The 21,635-nt window shown below is 38.8% G+C and overlaps 1 protein-coding gene across 1 annotated transcript in view; it reads left to right on the top strand.

The window, feature by feature from the left end:
- The window catches only part of Ccdc7 (coiled-coil domain containing 7), a 196,054-nt gene that overhangs the window by 63,705 nt on the left and 110,714 nt on the right, over positions 1-21,635 (top strand). The window contains exons 14-20 of the mRNA XM_050122079.1: positions 2,432-2,511; positions 3,440-3,479; positions 5,423-5,488; positions 7,456-7,647; positions 11,245-11,267; positions 17,922-18,135; positions 19,053-19,104. Coding sequence (XP_049978036.1) covers positions 2,432-2,511; positions 3,440-3,479; positions 5,423-5,488; positions 7,456-7,647; positions 11,245-11,267; positions 17,922-18,135; positions 19,053-19,104 — 667 coding nt within the window. The remainder of the gene's footprint in view (positions 1-2,431; positions 2,512-3,439; positions 3,480-5,422; positions 5,489-7,455; positions 7,648-11,244; positions 11,268-17,921; positions 18,136-19,052; positions 19,105-21,635) is intronic.

Below are 21,635 nucleotides of genomic sequence, written 5' to 3'. Positions count from 1 at the left end.
CTTGCAAAAACTTTTCAGTTTCATGAGTTCCTATTTACTAATTGTTGATCTTAGTGCCTGTACTATAAGTGTTGTTTAGGAAGTTGTCTGCTGTTCCAGTGTGTTCAAGGATATTCCCTACTCTCTTTTCTACCAGGTTCAGTGTATCTGGTTGTATGTTGAGGTCTTTGATCTACTTGGACTTGAGCGTTGTGCAGCATGTTAAATATGATTCTATTTGCATTCTTCTATACACAGACATCCAGTTAGATCAGTACTGTTTGTTGAAGATTATTTTTTTCTATTATGTATTTCTGGCTTCTTTATCAAAAATCAAGTGTCCACAGGTGTGTGGGTTTAGTCTGGGAATTCAATCCAATTCCATTAATCAATGTGTCTGTTTTTATGCCAATATCATACAGTTTTTATTACTATAGCTCTGTAGTACAGCTTTCAATCAAGGATGATGATACCTGATAGTTTTAGCTATCTTGGGTTTTTTGTTTTTCCATGTGAAGTCAAGTATTGTTCTTTCTACGTCTGTAAAGAATTGTGTTGGAATTTTGAAGGGAATTGTGTTGTATCTGTAGACCGCTTTTGGTAGGATGGCCACTTTTACTATGTTAATTCTACCAATCGGTGAATGTGGGAGTTCTTTCTTTCTGATATCCTCTTCAATTTCACGAAGGACATTTCTATGGAAAATATTTAACTTCATAAATTTGTTAGTGATTGAGAGTCAGAATTTTTTGAGGCAAGGTTTCTCTGTGTAACCCTAGCTGGACTCGAACTCACAGAGATCTGCCTGCCTCTGATATTGAATAATGAAATTAAAGGTGTATACCACTACTTCCTGGCTGTAACTTTTGATTTATGAAGAATTATTTCACCTATGTTTATCTTCTGATAAGTTTACCATGATAGTATATTTGTATACATTTGAATTTTTAATATAACCATATGCTGCTTTCATTTGTCTTTATTATATATAATTTTAATACTTGATAAAAATTCTTTCTCTACACCCATATATAAAGTAGTCTGGTCCTTCAGAGTAGTTCAAGAATATTTTGCCCAGGGGCTGGAGAGATGGCTCAGAGGTTAAGAGCATTGCCTGCTCTTCCAAAGGTCCTGAGTTCAATTCCCAGCAACCACATGGTGGCTCACAACCATCTGCAATGAGGTCTGGTGTCCTCTTCTGGCCAGCAGGCATACACACAGACAGAATATTGTATACATAATAAATAAATATTTAAAAAAAAAGAATATTTTGCCCAGGCATGCTGATGTTTACTTGCAATTTTTTCATTTGAAAGCTGAAGCAGGAGGATCATGGGCCCATGTCCAGTCTAGAAAACTTAGATCCTGTCTCGGAAATGCTTTAACACATGTTCAGCTATGATATACTGATGGTTTTAAGACACAAATTTGTACCAAGTATGTTGCACAATTTAGTATAATTTGAATTTCACTTCTGCGTGTGTGTCATTTCATCAGACTAAACACCAGTTGAAGGCAGCTTTGCCAGCTCAACGATTCTAAAGATACAAAGTCTGGGCTGACGAGGGAGGGGGACTTGATTGGGGGAGGGGGAGGGAAAGGGGAGGCGGCGGTGGGGAAGAGACAGAAATCTTTAATAAATAAATAAATAAAAATAAAGAAAATAAAAAAATAAAGATACAAAGTCTCACATATACTATGCCTGGTTTTTCTTTTTTCTTTTTTTTTCTGTTTTTTTTTTCATGTTTCTTTGCAGTTTCAGATAACCCTGTTTCCCTTCAGGTTCAACTTCTAAACATTCAGGACATGGGACTGCATCTTCTCAATAAACTTGTGTATTCTGAGTCATTTACCTTAGTTTTTAAATGTATCACTAATGGTCTTTTTGTATGATGTCCTCCTAACATTTCTCCATTGGCTCTACTGCAAGTATGGCAGATGAGGTGACTTTCAGGAGCCATAGGCCACACCATAGCAGAACTGGAAAACTCAAATGTATGGATCCAAAGGATACTGGGATCGATAGTGAGCTTACTGCGCAGGCATGATAAGCTGAATGTGGATCCCCAGCACCCACGTCAAAGACTGGACGCAGTGGTGTGTATCTGTAGCCCCAGCACTGGGGCATAGAAATGGCCAGATTCCAGGAGCTTACTGTCCAGTCAGTAGAGCTGAAATGGTGAACCCCATGCTCAATGAGAGACTGCATCTCAAAAGCGAAGCTAGAGAGCAGTAGAGGACCCTTGACCTGCACACGTGTGGGCATGCGCAAATAGTCCCGCCTTATCTCTCTGTTAAGTACAAACACGAACAGTAGGTATATCATTAACTTTGCTCTGTTTCTGTTCAGATGGTTTCACTCAGGGTGAAGGGGAAAGCTCAGCAGCATATACTCCAATGCACTTCCCATAACTCACACTATTTTAATTTTGACTTGTTCAAAACTGTGCAGAAAGCAAAGCCATCAGGTAAAGAAGATCGAACCAAGAGATCCACAAGGCCAGAAAAGAAAAAAGAGAAAGATTCAGAAAGGTGAGGCGTGGAGATGTGTGATCGGTTCCTTTCTTGGAACTTGTTCTCTTCCGCGGCAGGTTTTAATTATGTTCAGTTTCATAAAAAAAAATTACCTATTTTTATGAGTGGATTATTGTAACATGGTTCTTCTAAGTGAATGTAAGTATTATAAATTGGTGATTGTAATTTAAATTTTCTTGGTATGCCTTATTTGCAATAAAGTTTTTTAATGAATTCAGTGTTTGCAGAGAGTGTTAGTTTCTGGAAAGAAACTTATTAGACACAAAATTTGTCCTTTGAAGAATCATGGTCAGGGAAGATAAATGTTTAGTGCACTTTCAAAATCTTAGCCACATCATGTTCTGATCGTACCATTGAAAAGTTGGCTTCAGGAAAGTTATTACTTTATTTACTACTTGAGTCTCATGGATTTAATGATTAGTTTAATGTGTGAGGGGTTGAGGAGATGGTTCAGCAGGTAAGAGTACTTGCTACATAGGCCCAACAACCTGAGTTTGATTCCTGGGGCCCACAAAAAAGCTGCATGGCTCATGTCTATAATCCCAGCGCTCTCATGGGGGAGATGGGAGACAGGAGCAGGTCGTATAAACAAGAGACCCTGACCCAAACACAAGGCAAAAGCGAAGAACTGACTCTTTAGAAATAAAAGAAACTCTTACTTTCTTTAAAAAAAAATGTTGACCCCCAAGCATACACTGTGAAATGAACATGAGTTCTCTCTCTCTCTCTCTCTCTCTCTCTCTCTCTCTCTCTCTCTCTCTCTCTCTCTCTCTCTCTCTCTCTGTGTGTGTGTGTATGTGTGTGTGTTTCTGTTAAAGGCGTGTATTTTTTTTAAGATTTTAAATGGTCTAAAGTCCTAGGGAAAGCAAAGCAGTAGTGTGTTTTCAAATATCTTGATACATTTTTTAAATATTTTTAATTACAGGAAGTCTCCAAGCAGAGAACTTGATCTGGTTCAAATCCAAGTAAGATACACCCTCTCTGAGTTTATATATTTAAGTTATATAAAATTATCTTCTGCCTGTCACTTCTGTTTTGCCTCCAAAGAACCCCACTTTGGAGGCTCACTTGCCTTTTTGGAGCTCCGGTCTCCTCTGAGGGTGTCTGAGTCACATGAAAAGTCTGACTCGATTTCTGGCCTTGTTGCCATACGTTTCTGGTCTCCATTTCCTTGCGATCCCTGATTGGTGGCGGAGGTTTGTTTGCTCTGTGTCTCCATTGCTACATGGTTTTGTTTTAGTAGATGTTATTTCCACTCAGATTTCAATAAGAATAATAATACAGATTTCAAACTTTTTATTAAAGCAATTGCTTTATTAAAGGAGATTTACAGGTATTTGTTTTACTCTTTTTAAGATGTTTTTATTTATTTTTTAAAGTTTATTTATTTTATGTGCATTTGTATTTTGCTGTGGGTGTCGGGCATGTGGGTGCTGTGAATTGAACCCAGGTCTTCATGGAGAGCGGTCAGTGCCCTTAACCACTGAGCCATCTCTCCAGCCCCAGTCTTTTATTTTCATTTGATGTTAGTGTTTCTGTCAAAAGGCAGCCTTCACATTGTCTATTTCCTGCCTTGTGTTTGTTTGTGTTTTCCTTTCTTATTGTCATTGTTTCATTGTTTTCAACAGCTTGGTTTTGTTGCATGGGGCCATGACTGTTCTTATCACACTAAGTGGGAGTATGCACACCATCTTGAGTATGTAACATTTGCCAAGGGTTCAAACCCATTTCTACTTCTTTCTGTCCCTGTACAAAAATACAGTTGGGTGATAGAAATCCGACATCACTCTATATGCTCCTCAAACATTTGTTAAAGGTTTATCTCTGTATTTACATATTTTTACATTGGTATGTCTACACGGTTTCACTCTTTCAATGTTGTAGCCAACTTGCTGTTCTGCCCACACATTCAGTTTTTAAACCATGATTAATTGTGAATGCTATCATTGCTGCCATTTGGCCATTTATTGTGTTTCTCTTAATAGTGAGTCCACTATTGATTGTGAGTAATGTGTGTTGAAACTCTGAGATCTGCTATGTCCTTTCGATGAACATGATTCAGTGTGAGTAGAAATTATATATCTATCCAGACACTTGTCTTAATTCTTTGTTTGTTTTTTTTTCAGGTTGTTTTGAGTCTTTTTGTGTTTGTGGTTGAGAGGTTAGACAGATTGTATGCAAAATTATTGGACCCTTGTCTTCAGTTTTCTCCTTCGTGTGACTTCCACTGAGTCTTTCACGGTTGGGATTGTCCCAAACTTTGCCCTTGTTTTTAAGCTGTAAAGACAGAGGCTTTCTCTAAGTCCTGGAGTACCTTATACAACTCAAGTAGGCCTTACTCCCATACCAAAGGCCGTGAAGGCATGAATCCTACCCAGGCCTCCTTTCCCTCCATGGACCACTTACTCTTGTTCGCACATCAGTGTTGGTGATTCTCTTTTGTGCAGAGTGCACAGTGGTTAGATGCCGCCTAGATTGTCCTCAAGGAGCTTGACGTGACACACAAGAGGCACACACAGGGCTTTAGATACAGTTCTCAACAATATCCACCGTAGGTTTTCTGAATGTGTGATGTACTTATTTCTGCTAAACCTGGACTATAATTTAAAACTGGAGATTCTTGGTCTAGTCACATTTCAAACATTTCCATTGAAATATGCCAGACCTGGAGAAAATGGGAAATGTTTCAACTGCAGTAGTTGTAATCTACAGATTCGAGGTTAGCATGCATTTGAGAAATCAACAGGAAGATACAGCGTCAGGTGGTATCCACCACTGCATAGGAGAGCTTTCTAGTGAGATGTGTTCAAACCATCCTACTGGCAATCGGTGAACTTGAGACATGTCATAACCACAGAAAGTAAATCTGAAAAGCACCAGAGTGAATGTTGTTCTTTTTACTTCCTAGAAAGAAGCAGAAGAGCTGAAGATGGAGAAGAAAGCCCTTCAGGAGCAACTGAAATGGGCTTTGCAGGTGAGGGGAGTACCTCTGAGTGACAGCGAGCCCAGAGGATGCGCAGCAGGAGCTTTCTAAACGTGGGTCTTAAAAACCAAGTGTGCATCCTGTATACATGCATATGCATATATGCGCACGCTGAGTTTATATTTACACACTACACACACACATACACATATGCACAATACATCGGTGCACACAGTCATTTATGCATGTGAATATATTTAGGACACAATGTTCATTCTTATCTAAAGCAGCAATTCAGAAGGAAAATAAGCCCTTTCCCATGAAGAAAAAAGTCTCTTTCAAACTGCCAATACGCAACTTACTTGTAAGTTCTTCTCAGAAGAGGAGAGAGGGCTCACAATTAAAAGTGTATGCTGCTCTTGAGCCTGGTTCCCAGCCCATGTCTGATGGCTCACAACAGCCTTTAGCCAGCCCCAGCAGATCTGATACCCTCTACTGGGCTGCACAGGAAATTGCACACAAACATACACCCACACTCAGATGCCCATACACACGGACAAGAATGGAATGAAGAACTGATTCCTGGTTCCAATTAAAGCTAATGAGATGAGTATATTGTCTATTTCTGCTCTTTCTCAATTCTAGCCAAGGGAAAATTGAAATGGTATATAAACAGCTATAAATGGACATAGAAAGAATATAAATAGCTACACACATAACTATATTCTATATAACTTTTTAATCAAAATATGAAATTTATTTATTGTATAATTTTAAGGCTAGCTAATAACAAAGAGACTAGGTTTTATAATGAAATAATAAAAAAATCAGTAGATTTTTATCTAAAATATTTATTGAACTACATCATTCAGAAAATGTAATACAAAAAATTAGTATGATTTAGGACAACATTTAATAAAAGTACAGATAGTTGAGTTTTTTTTATGAAGGATCATAGATGAAGAGAGAAGAAACATAAGTTTCCCAGCTTGAAAGTTTCATGGTACCATTATTTCTGTGCATCATGTTTCTCACATTGATACATAAGCATAAAGAAATGTGCTGGTGTGTGCAGATGTGGTTATTGCTGAGCATAAGACAGCTACTGTAGGATGTAAAGTTAGGTGCTAATCATTGAATCTCACTTTACCAAGCGGTGCTACTCACCTGCAGTTCTGTTAGGAAGTAAGGAACAGAAATACCTAATATTTGCCAAAAGAAATAATCTTTCCCGTGTTTCTGTTGTATCAGCATGAATTGTTACTTCTTTGAAAGAAACAAACAGTGAAAGTCTTGGGGAAAATGAAGCCATTTCATTTATTAAGTTCACTTCTAAAAGTTTATTCTAAAGAAAAAAATGTACAGAAAATTCCAATTAAGGTATAAGGAATTTTAATAGAAAAAGGTTTGAATTGACCAAAGCACTGGTAAGGTATTTACAAATTAAATAACAGCATGTTGCCAAATATATTCTATTATCTGTTCTGGTGAAAATATGTTTTGTTGTAAAAAAAAAACCAACATTTTAATGAAAATACTATATGTGTATAGCATAATACAGTATACATAAAATCAAAATGTATATCCATAGACTTACCAGTGAGTCCATATAAATGTTGAGTGACTTTTCTATGTGGGGAGGACTTTTCTTTTTCATCTTTTCCTTTGTAGAATAAATTCTGATCCTTGACACTGTAAGCACCCCCATGTTGAGGACTTTCTGGGGTGCCGCTGTTCATCATGGCCTTAAAAATCAAAACCTGAAAAAAATGCCTGGGCTTTGTTTTAATAAAAGTGGAAGCTTTTTTTAATTACTGTTCTTTTCCCAGCCTCCTCATAGCTCTATTGATGCTAATTGTAAAGCTGCCACATTACCCCAGGTTGTTTAACTCAGCTTCCTCGGGTCAATTAGAGAAAACGTTGATGCCAGTGAGCATAGATTCCTGAACGATGATGCCCTTTGGCGAGGAGATATAACTGAAGCTGGACCAACGGCGAAACTGCTTTCTCACCAACAGGAAGCTGAAAAAAACAAGAACCAACTCAAAGACGTCCTACAGCATGAGATGGAGACGCTTAAAGACGAGAGGAGTAAAACCAAAGTGGAACGGGTTGTTAGTAGATCGAAGGGTACGCTTGAGGATTCCAAATATTCCCAATCAATGGAGAAAAATGCCCAGCTGGGTAGACAACAGCAGAACTATGACCAGGTGAGGGAGAAACTGAACTAAGCAGTCGGTATGTAGTCCACAAGAAATCTATTTTCATATCCTTTTGTACTTTACTTGCATAAATTGCTTTTATTTATTTGGATTTCTTACTTTTACTCTTTAGATACATGGATTCATTGCCATCTGAAATACCAACTATAAGTTAACAATTTTGGATGATGATTTAAGCATTTATTTGAGAACAGGAAGAAATAGGGTTTTAAAGAATAAAGATAACAAGCTTAAAATGGATAAGATTCAATATAAATGCAAAATCATAGAGGAAAATTCTAAAGATTATTTTATTTTGTTTCTGTTGCACTGTGGATTCAGAAACTCACCCCCCACACACAACCCCGACCCAGAAATGCTTTCTTGAACTTTGTTCTGGGTCTGTTGGACCCAATCCTTTCCTGGGAACTAAGCCTCTTCCTTGATCAGCCTGCAAGTCTTCGTGCGTGCTCTCATGACGATGCTCACATGTGCACACTGACATGCATCTTCCACGGTAGCCAACAAGTTCTCTCGAAGTCAGTGGAAAGAAAATACTTGGTGTTCTAATATGTTTAGGCTTTTCCCAGTTTGCCACTTCTGCTTGTTTCTCCCTTGTTTTCTAAAATCTTTCTGTTACAAAAAGAAGGGAAGATGACTGAGGGGTTAAGAGCAGAGGCTGTCCTTCCAGAGGACCCCAGTTTAATTCCCAGCAACCACATAGTGGCTCACAACCATCCATAATGAGATCTGTGTGCCCTCTTCTGGCCAGCAGGCATACATGCAGGAGGAATACTGTATACATAATAAATAAATAAATAAATAAATAAATAAATAAATAAATAAATAAATCTTTTTAAAAAAAAAACAAAAAGGTGAAGAATGAAAAGTAGCATTCCAATTAGTTATCTTTGGCTGTGTAATAAGTTCTTCCTGGCCCAGACAGCACACATGATTCTCTCAGATTTGTGGATCAAATGTGTGCCTTAGCTGGGCCTTCTAGATCTTGGTCTCTTTAGGGGTGGGGGCACTCACAGTATCAGCTTTGACTGCTCTGGCCTTAGGACCCACATAGAGTAGGATGTACTTGTTATCACTTCAGGCCTGGGTAGCCTGTGGTCTTAAGGATCAGTGCCCTGCCTTAAAAAAAAAAAAATAACGGCAAGAATGCATCACGTACACTATTTTTAAACGCTAGCTATATTTAAACATCATTTCGAAGTTCATACCTCAAAATATTGACTGAGTTTTCTTTCTGTGATGAGATTTTATGCTTTTTGTTTTATTCTTTCTAGTTAAAAGCCTTGCGTTTTCGTTTAAGAAATAAATTGATTTTCAACACTCCCTCCTTGACATTATGGTAGTAATTTCCCTGCACGTAGCATGCCATTCTGATATCATACACCCTACAGGTTTTTATTTTCTTACATAATTACATCCTATAGCACCAACACCTTAGAGAAATGCATGGGAATTAAAGCTTGCCCTCAGAGGTGAATTTTTTTAAATAACTTTTAATTTTAATTATAAAGCTGTAAAGCTATTGTCTTTCCCAAATGGGATTAACTCTCCCAGTCTGCACACCCCGGAAGGCTGTGATGGGGCCAGGAAGCCATCACAGAAGGCCATCCTGAAGCTAGGGAAACAGCCACACAGAAGCAAGGTCAGGGAGAGATGAGACACCAAGTCATGCTTGATCTTGGAAATGACAAGGTCTCCACCTCACTACATCCCCTGCATCAGAAAGGCTTAGTTTCCTAGGGAACTTTTGGTTATGGCGAGACCATACACAAGAGAAGTCCTTCGCTGGAATGAGCGTGTGGCCAGCATTTGAGAGGCTGTTTGCTAAAAGTAGATTGAGATTGTGACCATCCTGAATGGGGCACTAAATTGAGCAGTTTGGCTTTCGATACTCAAGACAGAAAGAACCATGGAAAGATTTTAGGCAAAGGAGTGATGTATAAATACCTGTATGTTTAAAGCAAACAAATGATAAGTTGCCAAGACACGTGGATTATTCTCCTTTATTAAGCCCATGGTTTAAAAGTCCCTTGCGTATATGGTAAGTGAGTTTACCCCTGTTTCTGTTATTGTCCCTCTCTTGGTATGCCAGCACTCCTGGCTGGCTGTGGCATGGTTACTGTCCAGAGTAAGTTCTGTGTCTGCTGTGGGAGACTGGGCATCAGTTCTGGGATCTGGATTTCATGTAAATACCTTGTCATCTCCTGTGTCAGGAGATAAAAATATAAAGCCAAGCAATAACAAAAGGAAAATATTGCACCTCTGCTACTGAGTGCTGTCTTCTGTCCTGTGATCTTAAATATGTGGGGAAAAAGAGTGGCTGGCTTGCAATAGTGCTTAAATTAGTAAGAGGACAGAACTGCTATTATTTCTGTCAGGAGCTGAGCACATCTGTCAGTCTTTAATTAAATGGACACGGTAGCACTTTAAAGAATTAGTATACAATGACATAATGTTCACGAACTGCTTATGTATTTTCTGAGCGCTGCTGCATGCATTTCTGATGCTTTTTATCTCAGCCACCATTCTCTGCATGGCTGCACTACAGTCATTTGTGATATATTAGCTGCTGCTTGATTCTTGTGACAGACACAAAACATGAAATGGCTCTACCATACCAGTTCATCACCGAGGGCAGAGCAGGGGCAGCATCTGTTGGAGAGCTCTCTGTGGGCATGCATGTGTCCTGGCGCATAGAATCTTCACCATTGTGCAAGTGGCAGCCGGTACCCTCAGCCTCGCTGCTCAGGGCTGGCCTGAGGGACTTTCCGCTCGCCACATTTAAGCTATAGGAAGCTTAGAGATGCAGACTAGCAAAATGTCTAAGAAGATAAGGGAATCCGTTGGTTGAACTGCCAGAAGTCTTGCTGCAGGTGGGCAAAGATGTCCATATGAAAGAAGCAAAACTAGTTGATCTTCAGGTGTAGCATGGAACCCAGTGTGAACATCTATGTGACAGAAAAATGCCCGTTACTGCCCAAAGGAATTCTTCTATTAATAAAATCACAATTGTTAGGCCACAGGTTACACTCTGATCGAACACCTCAATCAATATTCTAGTAGGCATACTCAATGGCCACTTAAAATACAGACATTCTAAAAGGACCAGCGTGTAAGTGCATTACTACAACAAACAACAGCACATTCATTTAAAATAGTATTGCAAAGGATACTTTTAAAAAATTTCATCTACTAATATTATTATTTAAAAACCACTATTGGCTCTTAATTAAGAAATGTAAGTTTCAGGGATAGTTTTTCCATAATCTCTTCTAATACCAAAATATAATTTCTCAGCCTTTGTAGCATATGCCTTCTATGATCGTCATATTAGAAAACTGTTTTGATGCCTTGTGATGAGTGCCTTTAATCTCATAATTCGGGAGGCCAAGGCAGGCAGATCTCTATGAATTCAAGGCCAGCCTGGGTTGCGTAGTAAGCTCCAGGCTAGCCAAGGCTACTTTGTTCTGTGTCAATGACAGGGAGGGACAGGAAAATTATTTGAAGTATTTTTTCTAAGCAATTCATTGTAAATATTGCCTATACATATTTTTACACATAAATTTAATTTTGTGTTTATTCCAGGTGCCACCTGAGAAAAGCAAAAGGTGAGTTGATGAAAGGTAAAACATTTCTTGTTTGTTCTGTCTTTTCACAATTTCATCAGTTTATATATGTAAGCATTAAAATAGCAAACCAAGTCTTTATACCATCCCTTGCTCTGTGCCATTACTTTGGACAACTAACTTCACATACAAGATGTTTGAAATTTTAGATGTCAAAAAATGGAGGTTAGGAGCAACCAAAAACTCAAAATTTTAGGATAACTTTATATTAAGGACCTGGTTTAAAGCATGATTGGATTTCTAGAACAATGAACTGACTCTTACTTTGAATTTAGTTATCAACCTAGTAACCTATTTAGTAACTATAACCTATTTAGTTATAGACCTAGATCTATGAACAATTCAACCCAACTCTGTCTTTCGTTGTCCCAGCCATTCACGTTTTGGTGCCTGCTCGAGTCACCCAAGGAAACCATACAACTTTCCCCCTTGAGTCTCTTTGGTTAACATGCTGTGATTACTACCAAACCTGCTCAGTCGGGGACAGTGTTCCTTAGGCAAGGGTACTTACCACACAGCACATTCTGTTGGGGGAGTTAGGTTTTTACTGAGTACAAATAAATTGCCAGTGTTTATTTATTTATTCCTTAATTATACAAAGCCTTGTACATAAAGTTTTTACTTTGATCACCTTGCAGAAAATAGAAGAGAATGCTTGGAAGTGTGTGCTTCTATGCTTTCTTACCATCTTTAGATTTCCTGGGTCATAGGCCCAAGCCAATTAGCAGGCATTGGGCCCCATTTTTAATGTTTGTATTTTTTTATATATCTTCAAAGTGTGTGCCTTTTTCTATTTCAGCAAACACTAGACATTACTTTCCCTTTCCTTTTGCTACCTTATTATGGGAAGGACTTCTAATTTGTCTGTTTAGATTTTAAAATGCGTAGTCAGCATCCTAAACATAGTGAGATCATAAGAAAAAGTACTAATAATTAGACTCCCGGTGGAAGCTTAACCATCTCAAGAACTGTGTGGAAAGAGAAGCCAAGCAGGAAGCTGTCATACTCAGGCTGGGGCAATCAGGAGTACGGCATAGTCCTATGGCTTCTCTAAAATAACGCGATGGCGAGTAGGCTTTGGAAGTTCTGTACTGTCTGAGAAGGAAGTGATGAGCATTGATTCAACTTGTTTTAATATTGCTGTTGACAAACCCAGTAAACTACGTTGGTAAACCACATCTCAGAAAACAGAGCCATGGACTTTAAAACCACATCTTATAGCAATCTCAATGGAGGCATTAAGAAAGCAGTCTCAGGCTGGCCTTAATGGTGCATGCCTTTAATCCCAGCTCTCAGAAAGGAGAAGCCAGAAGACCTTGTGAGGTCAAGGGTAGGCTGGTCAATAGAAGGATTTCCAAGCCATCAGTGCTACAGAGTGAGATCCTGCCTCAAATAAATAAATAAATAAATAAATAAATAAATAAGTTTTAAAAGCAAATCTTATCACCTGCTGTACACCTTTAAATAATTCCTCAGGAGATATTACACCCCATTCACATTTATCAGTGAGTCAGATTTGAGACTCACCATTGAGACTAGTGAATGAAACGGGAGATCACTGGACTGGCAGGTAATATGAAGCATATTACCAGGGAAGAGCCCATTGCACCCAGAAGATTACTTTATTCATTTCCATTCAGTTTATTGTTGTTGTAGGAACTCAAATGCTGTGCAAAATCTCGGCTGGAGTGTAAGGGATGCAGAAGGGTGACAGACAATAACTGTTGCCCTCACTGTCTGAGCAGTAGAACAGGTTAGATGTGACCCACGCAAAAGAAGCTGAATGTGGTGTAGCACACTAAAGACCATGCACCACCTTTGACTAGGTCGAGAATTATACAGCATTTAATTTCAGAAGCAATGGGGTTGGCCTTTAAAGGGCAATATGATAAAAGATGTCCCCATATGGATAGATCGTGAGACCTACATGAGCCTGTTTAGACTCTGCATAAGGTGCTCAAGGAGAAACCCAGAGATTTGTATTGTTTGGAGTATAGGCTAAAGGCAATACTGAGAACTATGAAATTTTGGCTTGGTATACCTTATAGAATTGCCTATTAACAGATGTATTTTAAGTATTGCTAAATATGTTTAAAATTCAAACTGTTAAGCACATGGCACACAGTATGATTCACCAGCCTTCATTTTGGGTTGCTCCTTAGATCCAAATAGAATTTGTGAAATACTTTGGAAGCCCCCCGACCTTCCGAGAGTGGATGGGAGCGAAAAGAGACCCCACCTCCGCAGACATATGGCATTGCTTACAATAAAGAACATTCTTCTGCATGTGACATGATTAGCAGTTTATTTTGGCTTAGGCAATGAGCTAGTGATAAATATTTAATCAGACAATAGATTTTAATAATTTATTGCCTCACACATATGCATTGTTAGATTTTATAAAGTGTTTCACATTGAAACTTAACCTTCAAAGCATGAAAATGTAAACTATTTCTTGGTGTTTCATTTTTAAGTGTTATACATCCAACCTTCATTATTCAGAATATTTTCATGGAAAGTTTTTCTCCCCAATACTACAGAGGCCTATTATAAATCACAAGATGACAAAAGTGAAAAAGTGTTCATCTATGCTGGTTTTCTTCCATAAATTATTAGCTGCTAAGTTTATTTCATTCATTTATCACTTGCTCAACACATATTTTTGACACTTCCAAATACCAATCATTCTCTAGTTATGACATTCATATGTAGCAAAGGCAGATAGACCCCTTTTCTTATGTCTACATACAAACAGGAGAGGGTCTGGAAAACAAAACAACACAATTGCACACAATGACTTTAGAATAGAACAGAAAAGACAGTGAAAACAATTTTTTTAAATCCCTATCTTACTATTCTCATCGCTATTACCAAACTCAAGAAGCAACCTAGAGGAGGAAGAGCCCGCCAGAGCACACTGTGTCACAGCAGGAACTGTCATGTTGGCTGGGCCTGTAAACTCAGCTTCAGTGACCCCCTGCCTTCAGTCAGACCTCATATCCCAAACCATCCACCATCTGGGCACCAACGGTCCAGACATGTGTCACGGGGAAGGATGATTTAGATCTAACTATAAACCAAAGTGATTTTATTTGGTTACAATTCTGCAAGTGAAAGTTTATATTCCCATTATGGACTCCAGAGGAGACTTTCTAATTCATTCAATTAACTGTTGCCCTTTGCATTGGCCTTGGTCTATAACTAGTGACTTAGACATAAGAGAGGTTTTCTAGAAGAAATCTAGTAATATAAGAACCAGTGGAGGTAAAAATATCCTCAAGGAAGACACCATTCTATGGAGATGTGTACATAAACTGGCACAGTTGGGTTCATCCCTGAAAATGTTCCAACAACGGAACCCCTCTTCACATATCATTACCAAATGATAGGGGAATTGGAAGATAATAGGGAATACCCAGTCAACCACATATATGGAAGAACTTTCTGGTCAGGGCAATGGCCTCGTTATAAAAATTCGCATGAAGGTGGAGCAGCACACACATGATCCCACCTAGAATTCCTGAGGAGTCATCTCTTCCGAGTCATGAAAGGGGAAGTAAGAGAGTCAGCCATGCCACCCAGAGATGAAGAACTAACTGCCTCTGCTGTGTCTTGCCATTGTGCTTGGGTCTCATTATCATAATTCTCCCCATCACCTGGCTTTGAACAAACTGGTTTCTAAGTATTGGCCAATAGAAGAGAAGATATCAGTTAGCAGGTTCACCAGATGCGGTAGGTGAAGGTGGAAATCCAGTATCATGGGAGCTACATAGACTAGATCCCATATCCTTAACGAGTCACAGAGAGCTGCTCTGGGTGTCTGCTCCCTATCTGGAATAGAAACATTTGTTGTCTCCCTTGACATACTCTCCAACCATTCCCCAGACTCAGAAATATGCATGCCTGACAAACACATCTGTTAATGCTCCATAGATATATAATGCAGACACCCCATTTTATTGAGTGGTTTATTTAGCAGAGCTATCTTAATGCAAGAATGATGTCTATGTTTTAAGTAAATAATATGTTGTACTCACTTTGCAGTGTGGTTGAAGCAAGGGGAAAAGACAAATAAAACTCTTTATTCCTAACATAGTGATTTCCCTGCACACCCAAACCCTGGTCACTCTGGAGTTCAACCTAGTGAAGGGTCTTTACATTATATAACAGCCTGTAACTTGGGAATTGACAATTAATTTGTGAATACATCTCTATCAAATCTTCTGCTCCAATGTTGTCAAGAAACCTTTCTACCTCCATGGCCATTTTGTTATTCCCAGGTTATTCTGTCCCGTATATCTGTGGTTATGTAATTTTTGGTTCCACTTTGACCAAGTAATTGGTCCTTTGTGGAGCTTTTGAAACTATCTACAACACAGTCACTGAGATGCAGGCCATAGCAACTCACTTGTCTGGTATAAGACTTCACATGGGTCATTTCCCATCTTCAGAGTGGCATAAAACTTCTGTGTTCAAAAACAGTAATAACCAAATGAGTCCTATACCACATCTTTATATAATAAGCTTCATCGAGGACTTTATACAAAGTAGTAGCCAAACACATGGAGTACCCTAGGCTCTCATAGATCTCAACGGTATATGTTTCTACTAGGGGCCGCTGATGAACAATAGAAAGTATAGGAGGGGAAGGAGCTTGTCACATAGTAATTTATACGTTCATAGAAAAAAAAATAGGTACTTCTAGAACTCTTGAGCTGGGAAAGGTGCATGGGAAAAGCAGTCAAGTCCAATATTGTAGGCATTCACAGAAGACCGTGTCTTGGCCAAGCTTTAAAGTGGTGAAGAGAAACCACTGAAGAGAAACCCTGTTGATCATTTACACTAAAGAGTAATTTTCCCACTATTAGAATAGTTTGGATTTGTCTTATATAATTTTCTTATAGCTCAAGTTCTATTTTTAATGATGTCTATCATTAAAATGGTGGAGCTAGGTACACAGTCAACACTTCCTGTGTGAACTATCACACACAGGCTTTTTTTTAGTGATCCACCACCCATATTTTCTCCAGGAAAATTAATCCAAGTATCTTTAAACTATGGCTTTTGCAGTCGTATAATAATGTAGACTACTAAACCTTCTGAGCTTCTCTTTAGTTGAATAATTAATTGTTGTAGAACACATTACTCTGAAGATTTTGACCAATGACATTTGTAATTTTTAAACTATTAATGTTTGTACTAGAAGTAAGGAAATATTCAGTTAGTAACGTGCTTATCTTGCAAGTGGGAAAACCTGAATTTGGTCCTCAGAAGCGACATAGACAGAATCAGGGCATGGTGGTATACATCTGGAATCTTAGCACTGGAGAGGCAAAAGAAACTGGCCTTTTGTCTCTCTTTCTAGCCAGCCTAGCTTAATTGCTTAATTGGTGAGCTCTGGGCCCACAAAGACCCTGTTTCAAATGAGGTAGGAATCAGTTATGAGTATGTCAACCACAGTTATCCTCTGGCCTCCACACGCATACCCACATGTGTGTATATGTGCACACACACACACGTGGACAACTCTAAATATTGAGTTTTATATTTTCAATATTTATATTTTCTATAAATTTCATTTTTAGAATACCTTAGGTTGTAATATATTATACACTTTGAAGTTTAGATTTTTCTTACATAAGATTGTATTATACATCTTGTATCACAATAGATAATATCAAATTTGCTCTTCTATATTTGAGTTGATAATTTAAAATTCAGTGTATACAAAAACACCTGTGAGAATTTTGTTTTTACCCTAAAGAGGAGGGTCATGGCTAGAGTGTGTCTTGAAAGTGTGAAAACAGATTTAAGCAAGTTATCCTAAGAAGGATCTTTTTTATTATTTTTTTATTTTTATTTTTTTCTTTTTCCTAAGAAGGATCTTGAGAATAAAAAAGTAGGGAAGTTTTCTGTTTTGCCTGGTTGGCTCATGTAGTAGGAGCTTTTGTCCATGGTGTGCCCATGATGGCAAGCATCACTTGGTAACTCGGTGTGAAGATGTTGCAATGTCCCAACATGGGGGAATAACACAGGTGTCAGCCAGGAAGTGATTTGTCCTTCCAGCACTAAATGAGCTATAGAAATGCTGTGCCTGTGCGACATGGACACTGTCAAAGCCTGTGCCTCAGTTTACACTGCAAACCTTACCTCAAAGGAAACTTACTCTGAACTTGGAGTTGGCTTGTTTTGTTTGCTTATTTGTTTGTTTGTTTGTTTCTTTAAAAAAGCAAAACCAAAAACTTTTATTGTCAAAACTTCTCTGGAGAGGTTACTATTCCATTCTGAAATGAAATTCTGAGGCTGTTTTTTTTTTCATGTAAATATGACTAAACAGCAGCCTCCAGACTCTCATGCGTTCAATTTGCCTAGCCAGTGGTGCTTGCTCTATGCCCTCTTATCATAATGAATGACTACCGCAGTATTTTAAATGCATGTCTCGTGTCTCCACTTCACATCTCTCAAGATGCATTACCATCTTCAACTCGTGGGCCGTCAGTTTTGCATCCGAATCACCTTTGATCACTTGTTGCGTTATAATTGCTTACCTGATATCCTTGTCAATCAAATGTCTCTTCAGTTGCAAACCCAGTGTTTCCTACCTCATCTAACGCTAGACATTTTGTACCTCTAAAGCTTGGAGAAGACACAGCCTGGCGCTCCTGTTGTAGGCCCTTTAGCGGGTCACGATGGTGTCCCAGGCGTGCCAGCATTCCCACCAGAGATCTTTAAGTCATTTACAGCATTGCCTTTTATTGAAGACCACCTAGAATTAGACTCGACCGAGCCGGAGGAAACAGAGATGTGGTCCTTGGTGTCCTTTCCTAATCTCGCTGAAGAAATGGAGAAGGTGTGGTACAGTATAACCTGAAAATGGTGTATTTAGTGTTTTGAATAGTTGCTGATTAAACCTTATCAATACTTTCTTATTTCCAGAAAATAACAAGTTTGTTTTTTAATAACAGCTGGCTTGTATTTAGTATGTTGGAAATAATATTTGGGAAATCTAAGAAAAATGTTGATGGATAAGACATGCTAGCTGGTACTGGCAGAAAATTTGATTTAATGATGAATTAAAACGTTTAATTCATGGGATGAGGGAAATTTTCAGTTTTTATTCGAGATTCATCAACAATGATTTTTATAGTATAAAAATTTTGACTATGAATTCATAATCACTGTAACTTTATATACACTTAAAAACCTGGGAAACTGTAAGAGCCACTTTACTTAGAAAAGTATTTAGTTTGGCATTTTTTAGGGCCAAAAATGTGGAGGAAAAGAAAGGCTAAACAATCCGTGTACATGTGACATATCTCCACAGTTATTCTATCATGGGATGAAACAGTCCATGTACATGTGACATATCTCCACAGTTATTCTATCATGGGATGAAACAATCCATGTACACGTGACATATCTCCACAGTTTATTCTATCATGGCATGCTACTAAAGCTGGCCTATGGGGAAAAATCTGTGAGCTGTTAGACTTTGTCTATAGATTGTTAGCTAAAATGTAATTTTGTAATGGTGGTTTGACTGTCTGCCTATTTCAGTAGTCTTGGTGATCCCAGGTGTAGCTAAGATCTTCATATTGTTTACGACCTTTTATTTAATAAATTCGGGAAGTCATGAAAAATAAAATGTTGCTTAAATGAGAATGCAGATTAGAGTGAAATGCTAGCTTCCTGATAAAAGAAAAATTAAATAGAGCTTTGGTGTGCATTATTTGTTTGTAATTATCCACTATAATTTTTGTCGTTAAGGCTGAAGCATCAGAACACATCCTTTCTCACACAGAAGCAGAACAAGTTGAAGGTAAAAAGAGTTTCTGTTGTATATCCTGAGGTGTGAAGGCTTGGGTCTCCCCAGCAGTAAGAACCTTTTAAATATCAATGTAAGACATTACCAGATGATGCGTATGTTCACTGGAGCTTATGTAAGGATCAATTGGATGTAATCTCACTCCATCACTCAGACTCCGTTTCCACTAAGACTTCTGCGGAAGGAAGTGACAGCTTTGCCTGAACCGTGAGCAGAGTTAGCAACATAAGCTTTTGGTGTATCAGAAATCCATCTGGACATATCAGAAGAGATGACGATTTCTGGTATTGAAAAACTGGGATTTTGCTAGGTTCTTTGAGAATTTGGCATACACATAAAATAAATACACATAAAAATAAAGCTAGAGCTATTCCTTATGTATGAAAAGGAAATGTTCGCCCTGGCAGTGCTGAAGCATGCATGGGCAGTCCGTATATGGCGGGTCTGTCCGTATTGGGTTTTGTGGTCTAAGCTGATGAGGACGACTGACCAGGTCTGTATTCCTATCTTTAACACCCCACTTATATTGCGTAGCCTTGGCCTGACCTTTTCAAATAAAGTGTAATGGTTGAGGTTTAGGGTGGGAAGCATCCCTGCTGTGCTTCTCAGAGGAAGTACCTCTGCATCCGCCCCATGGCAGTGGGGTACTCAGACAGGGAGAGCTCGTGGTGAGGACTCTGTGTAAGTCGTTACTTTAAGTAAGAGTGGAATTGAACTAACTCAAATTTGGGGCCATTAAGTACACTCACAGTGCTGTATGACTGTCAGGATATCTATTTCCATATCTATTTCCTATATATCTTCATGGCTACAAAGTGACAGCTCCCATTTCCCTCCCCATGTCTGGTAGGATGGTCTCCTCTCTGTGCTATAGCTCATATTGTATCTTTCCTTTCTTCTGTATGTGAGGCTTCCTTCCAACATTTGCTGGTCATTGTATGATTTTTGGAATAGTGTCATCCAAACCCTTGGTCTTTTATCTAATTGTGTTATCCTTTCTATTTCTTTTTATATTACAAATATAAACACACGCATTTGTATATGTGTGTTTGTGTGTGTTGCATGTGTATGGAATGTATGGGTACATGTATGGGTATTTCTGTGGTTGCTGGAAGATAGTGGCAGATCTCCTGGTGTGTGTGTGTGTGTGTGTGTGTGTGTGTGTGTGTGTGTGTAATGCATGGGTACATGTATGGGTATTCCTGTGGCAGATCTCCTGGTGCTCGGGTTGCAGGCAGTTGTGAGCTGCATGTTGTCACCGCTGGGAGCTGAGCTCTGCTTCTCTGCAAGAGCAGATAATAAGGTATGGGGTCCAACTCTTTCTTTAATATATGAAAATCAATTTGTCCCAGAACTAAGTTTTCAAATAAAAAAAATGTTTTAACTCTTTTGAAAGAAGTAAGGCTCAATAGAACCATACTTAACCACGGATCTGGTGATAAAGGATGTCTTTGGAGATCATACATCAGGAGGAATGGAGTTTTTAATAATGGGCGGAAAGCAACTAACTCGACAGCTGGTGTATATCTGCTCCGAGTGACACCAGCTTTCGAGTGTGAACATTCTAGCTGTTACACAGACCTCCATTAACCCCTAATAAGCTGCAGTTGTGAAAATGCACAAGATAGTCACAGGTGCACTCTTCTGTGTTCCAAAACCCAAGAAAGGACTGTGTTCTCAGAGATCCACAGGGCATGAGGCAAAACTAGTCTTGCTGAAGGGCTGACGAAAATTAACCTCTTTGGGTATATGCCCCAAAGCGGTATTGCTGAGTCTTGAGGTAGACTGATTCCTAATTTGCTAAGAAACCACCATAATGGTTTCTAAAGTGACTGTACACGTTTGCACCCCCACCAGCAATGGAGGAGTGTTTCCCTGGCTTCACATCCTCTCCAGCCATCAGTGTTTTTGATCTTAGCCATTCTGAACGGTGGAAGGTGGAATCTCAGAGTTGTTTTGATTTGCCTTTCTCTGGTGGCTAAAAAGGTTGAGCATTTCCTTAAGTGTCTTTCAGCCATTAGAGATTCTTCTGTTGAGAATTCTCTATTCAGGTCTATACCCTATTTTTTTAATTGGATGATTTGGTACTTCAATGTCTAGTTTCTTGAATTCTTTGTATATTTTGGAGATCAGCCCTTTTTCAGATGTGGGGTTGGTGGATGTAGGTGACAGTCTGTGGAGCCACTGGCAGTGGGGTCATATTCCAACCCTAATGTATGAACTGACTTTGTAGATACCTTGTTCAACCTAGGAAGGCGTCCAGAGAGGCCTTGGTCCTGTCTCAGTGAGGTGATGGAACATGCTTAGTTTAGGAGCAGATGGGGATGGGGAGGAGGGAAAGGTGGGGGTAGCAGAAACAGATTTGTATCAATCAATCAATAAATAGAGAAAAGATTAACATGTTTGCCTAATTTTCTAGAACTTGATTAGTTTATTAAGGATGTGTTCTTTCTCACTGAATTGTATTGACACTGTGGTTTTAAAAAAGGAATCTTATCTTCTGTGTGCTTGATTCTGTTCTGTTG

The sequence above is a fragment of the Alexandromys fortis genome, unplaced genomic scaffold (assembly GCF_014885135.2).
Source record: "Alexandromys fortis isolate MF-2015 unplaced genomic scaffold, M_Fortis_MF-2015_v1.1 scaffold_193, whole genome shotgun sequence".
Lineage (NCBI taxonomy): Eukaryota > Metazoa > Chordata > Mammalia > Rodentia > Cricetidae > Alexandromys > Alexandromys fortis.
The sequence above is the reverse complement of the archived record's forward strand: the minus strand, read 5'-3'. Positions and strand labels throughout refer to the sequence as shown.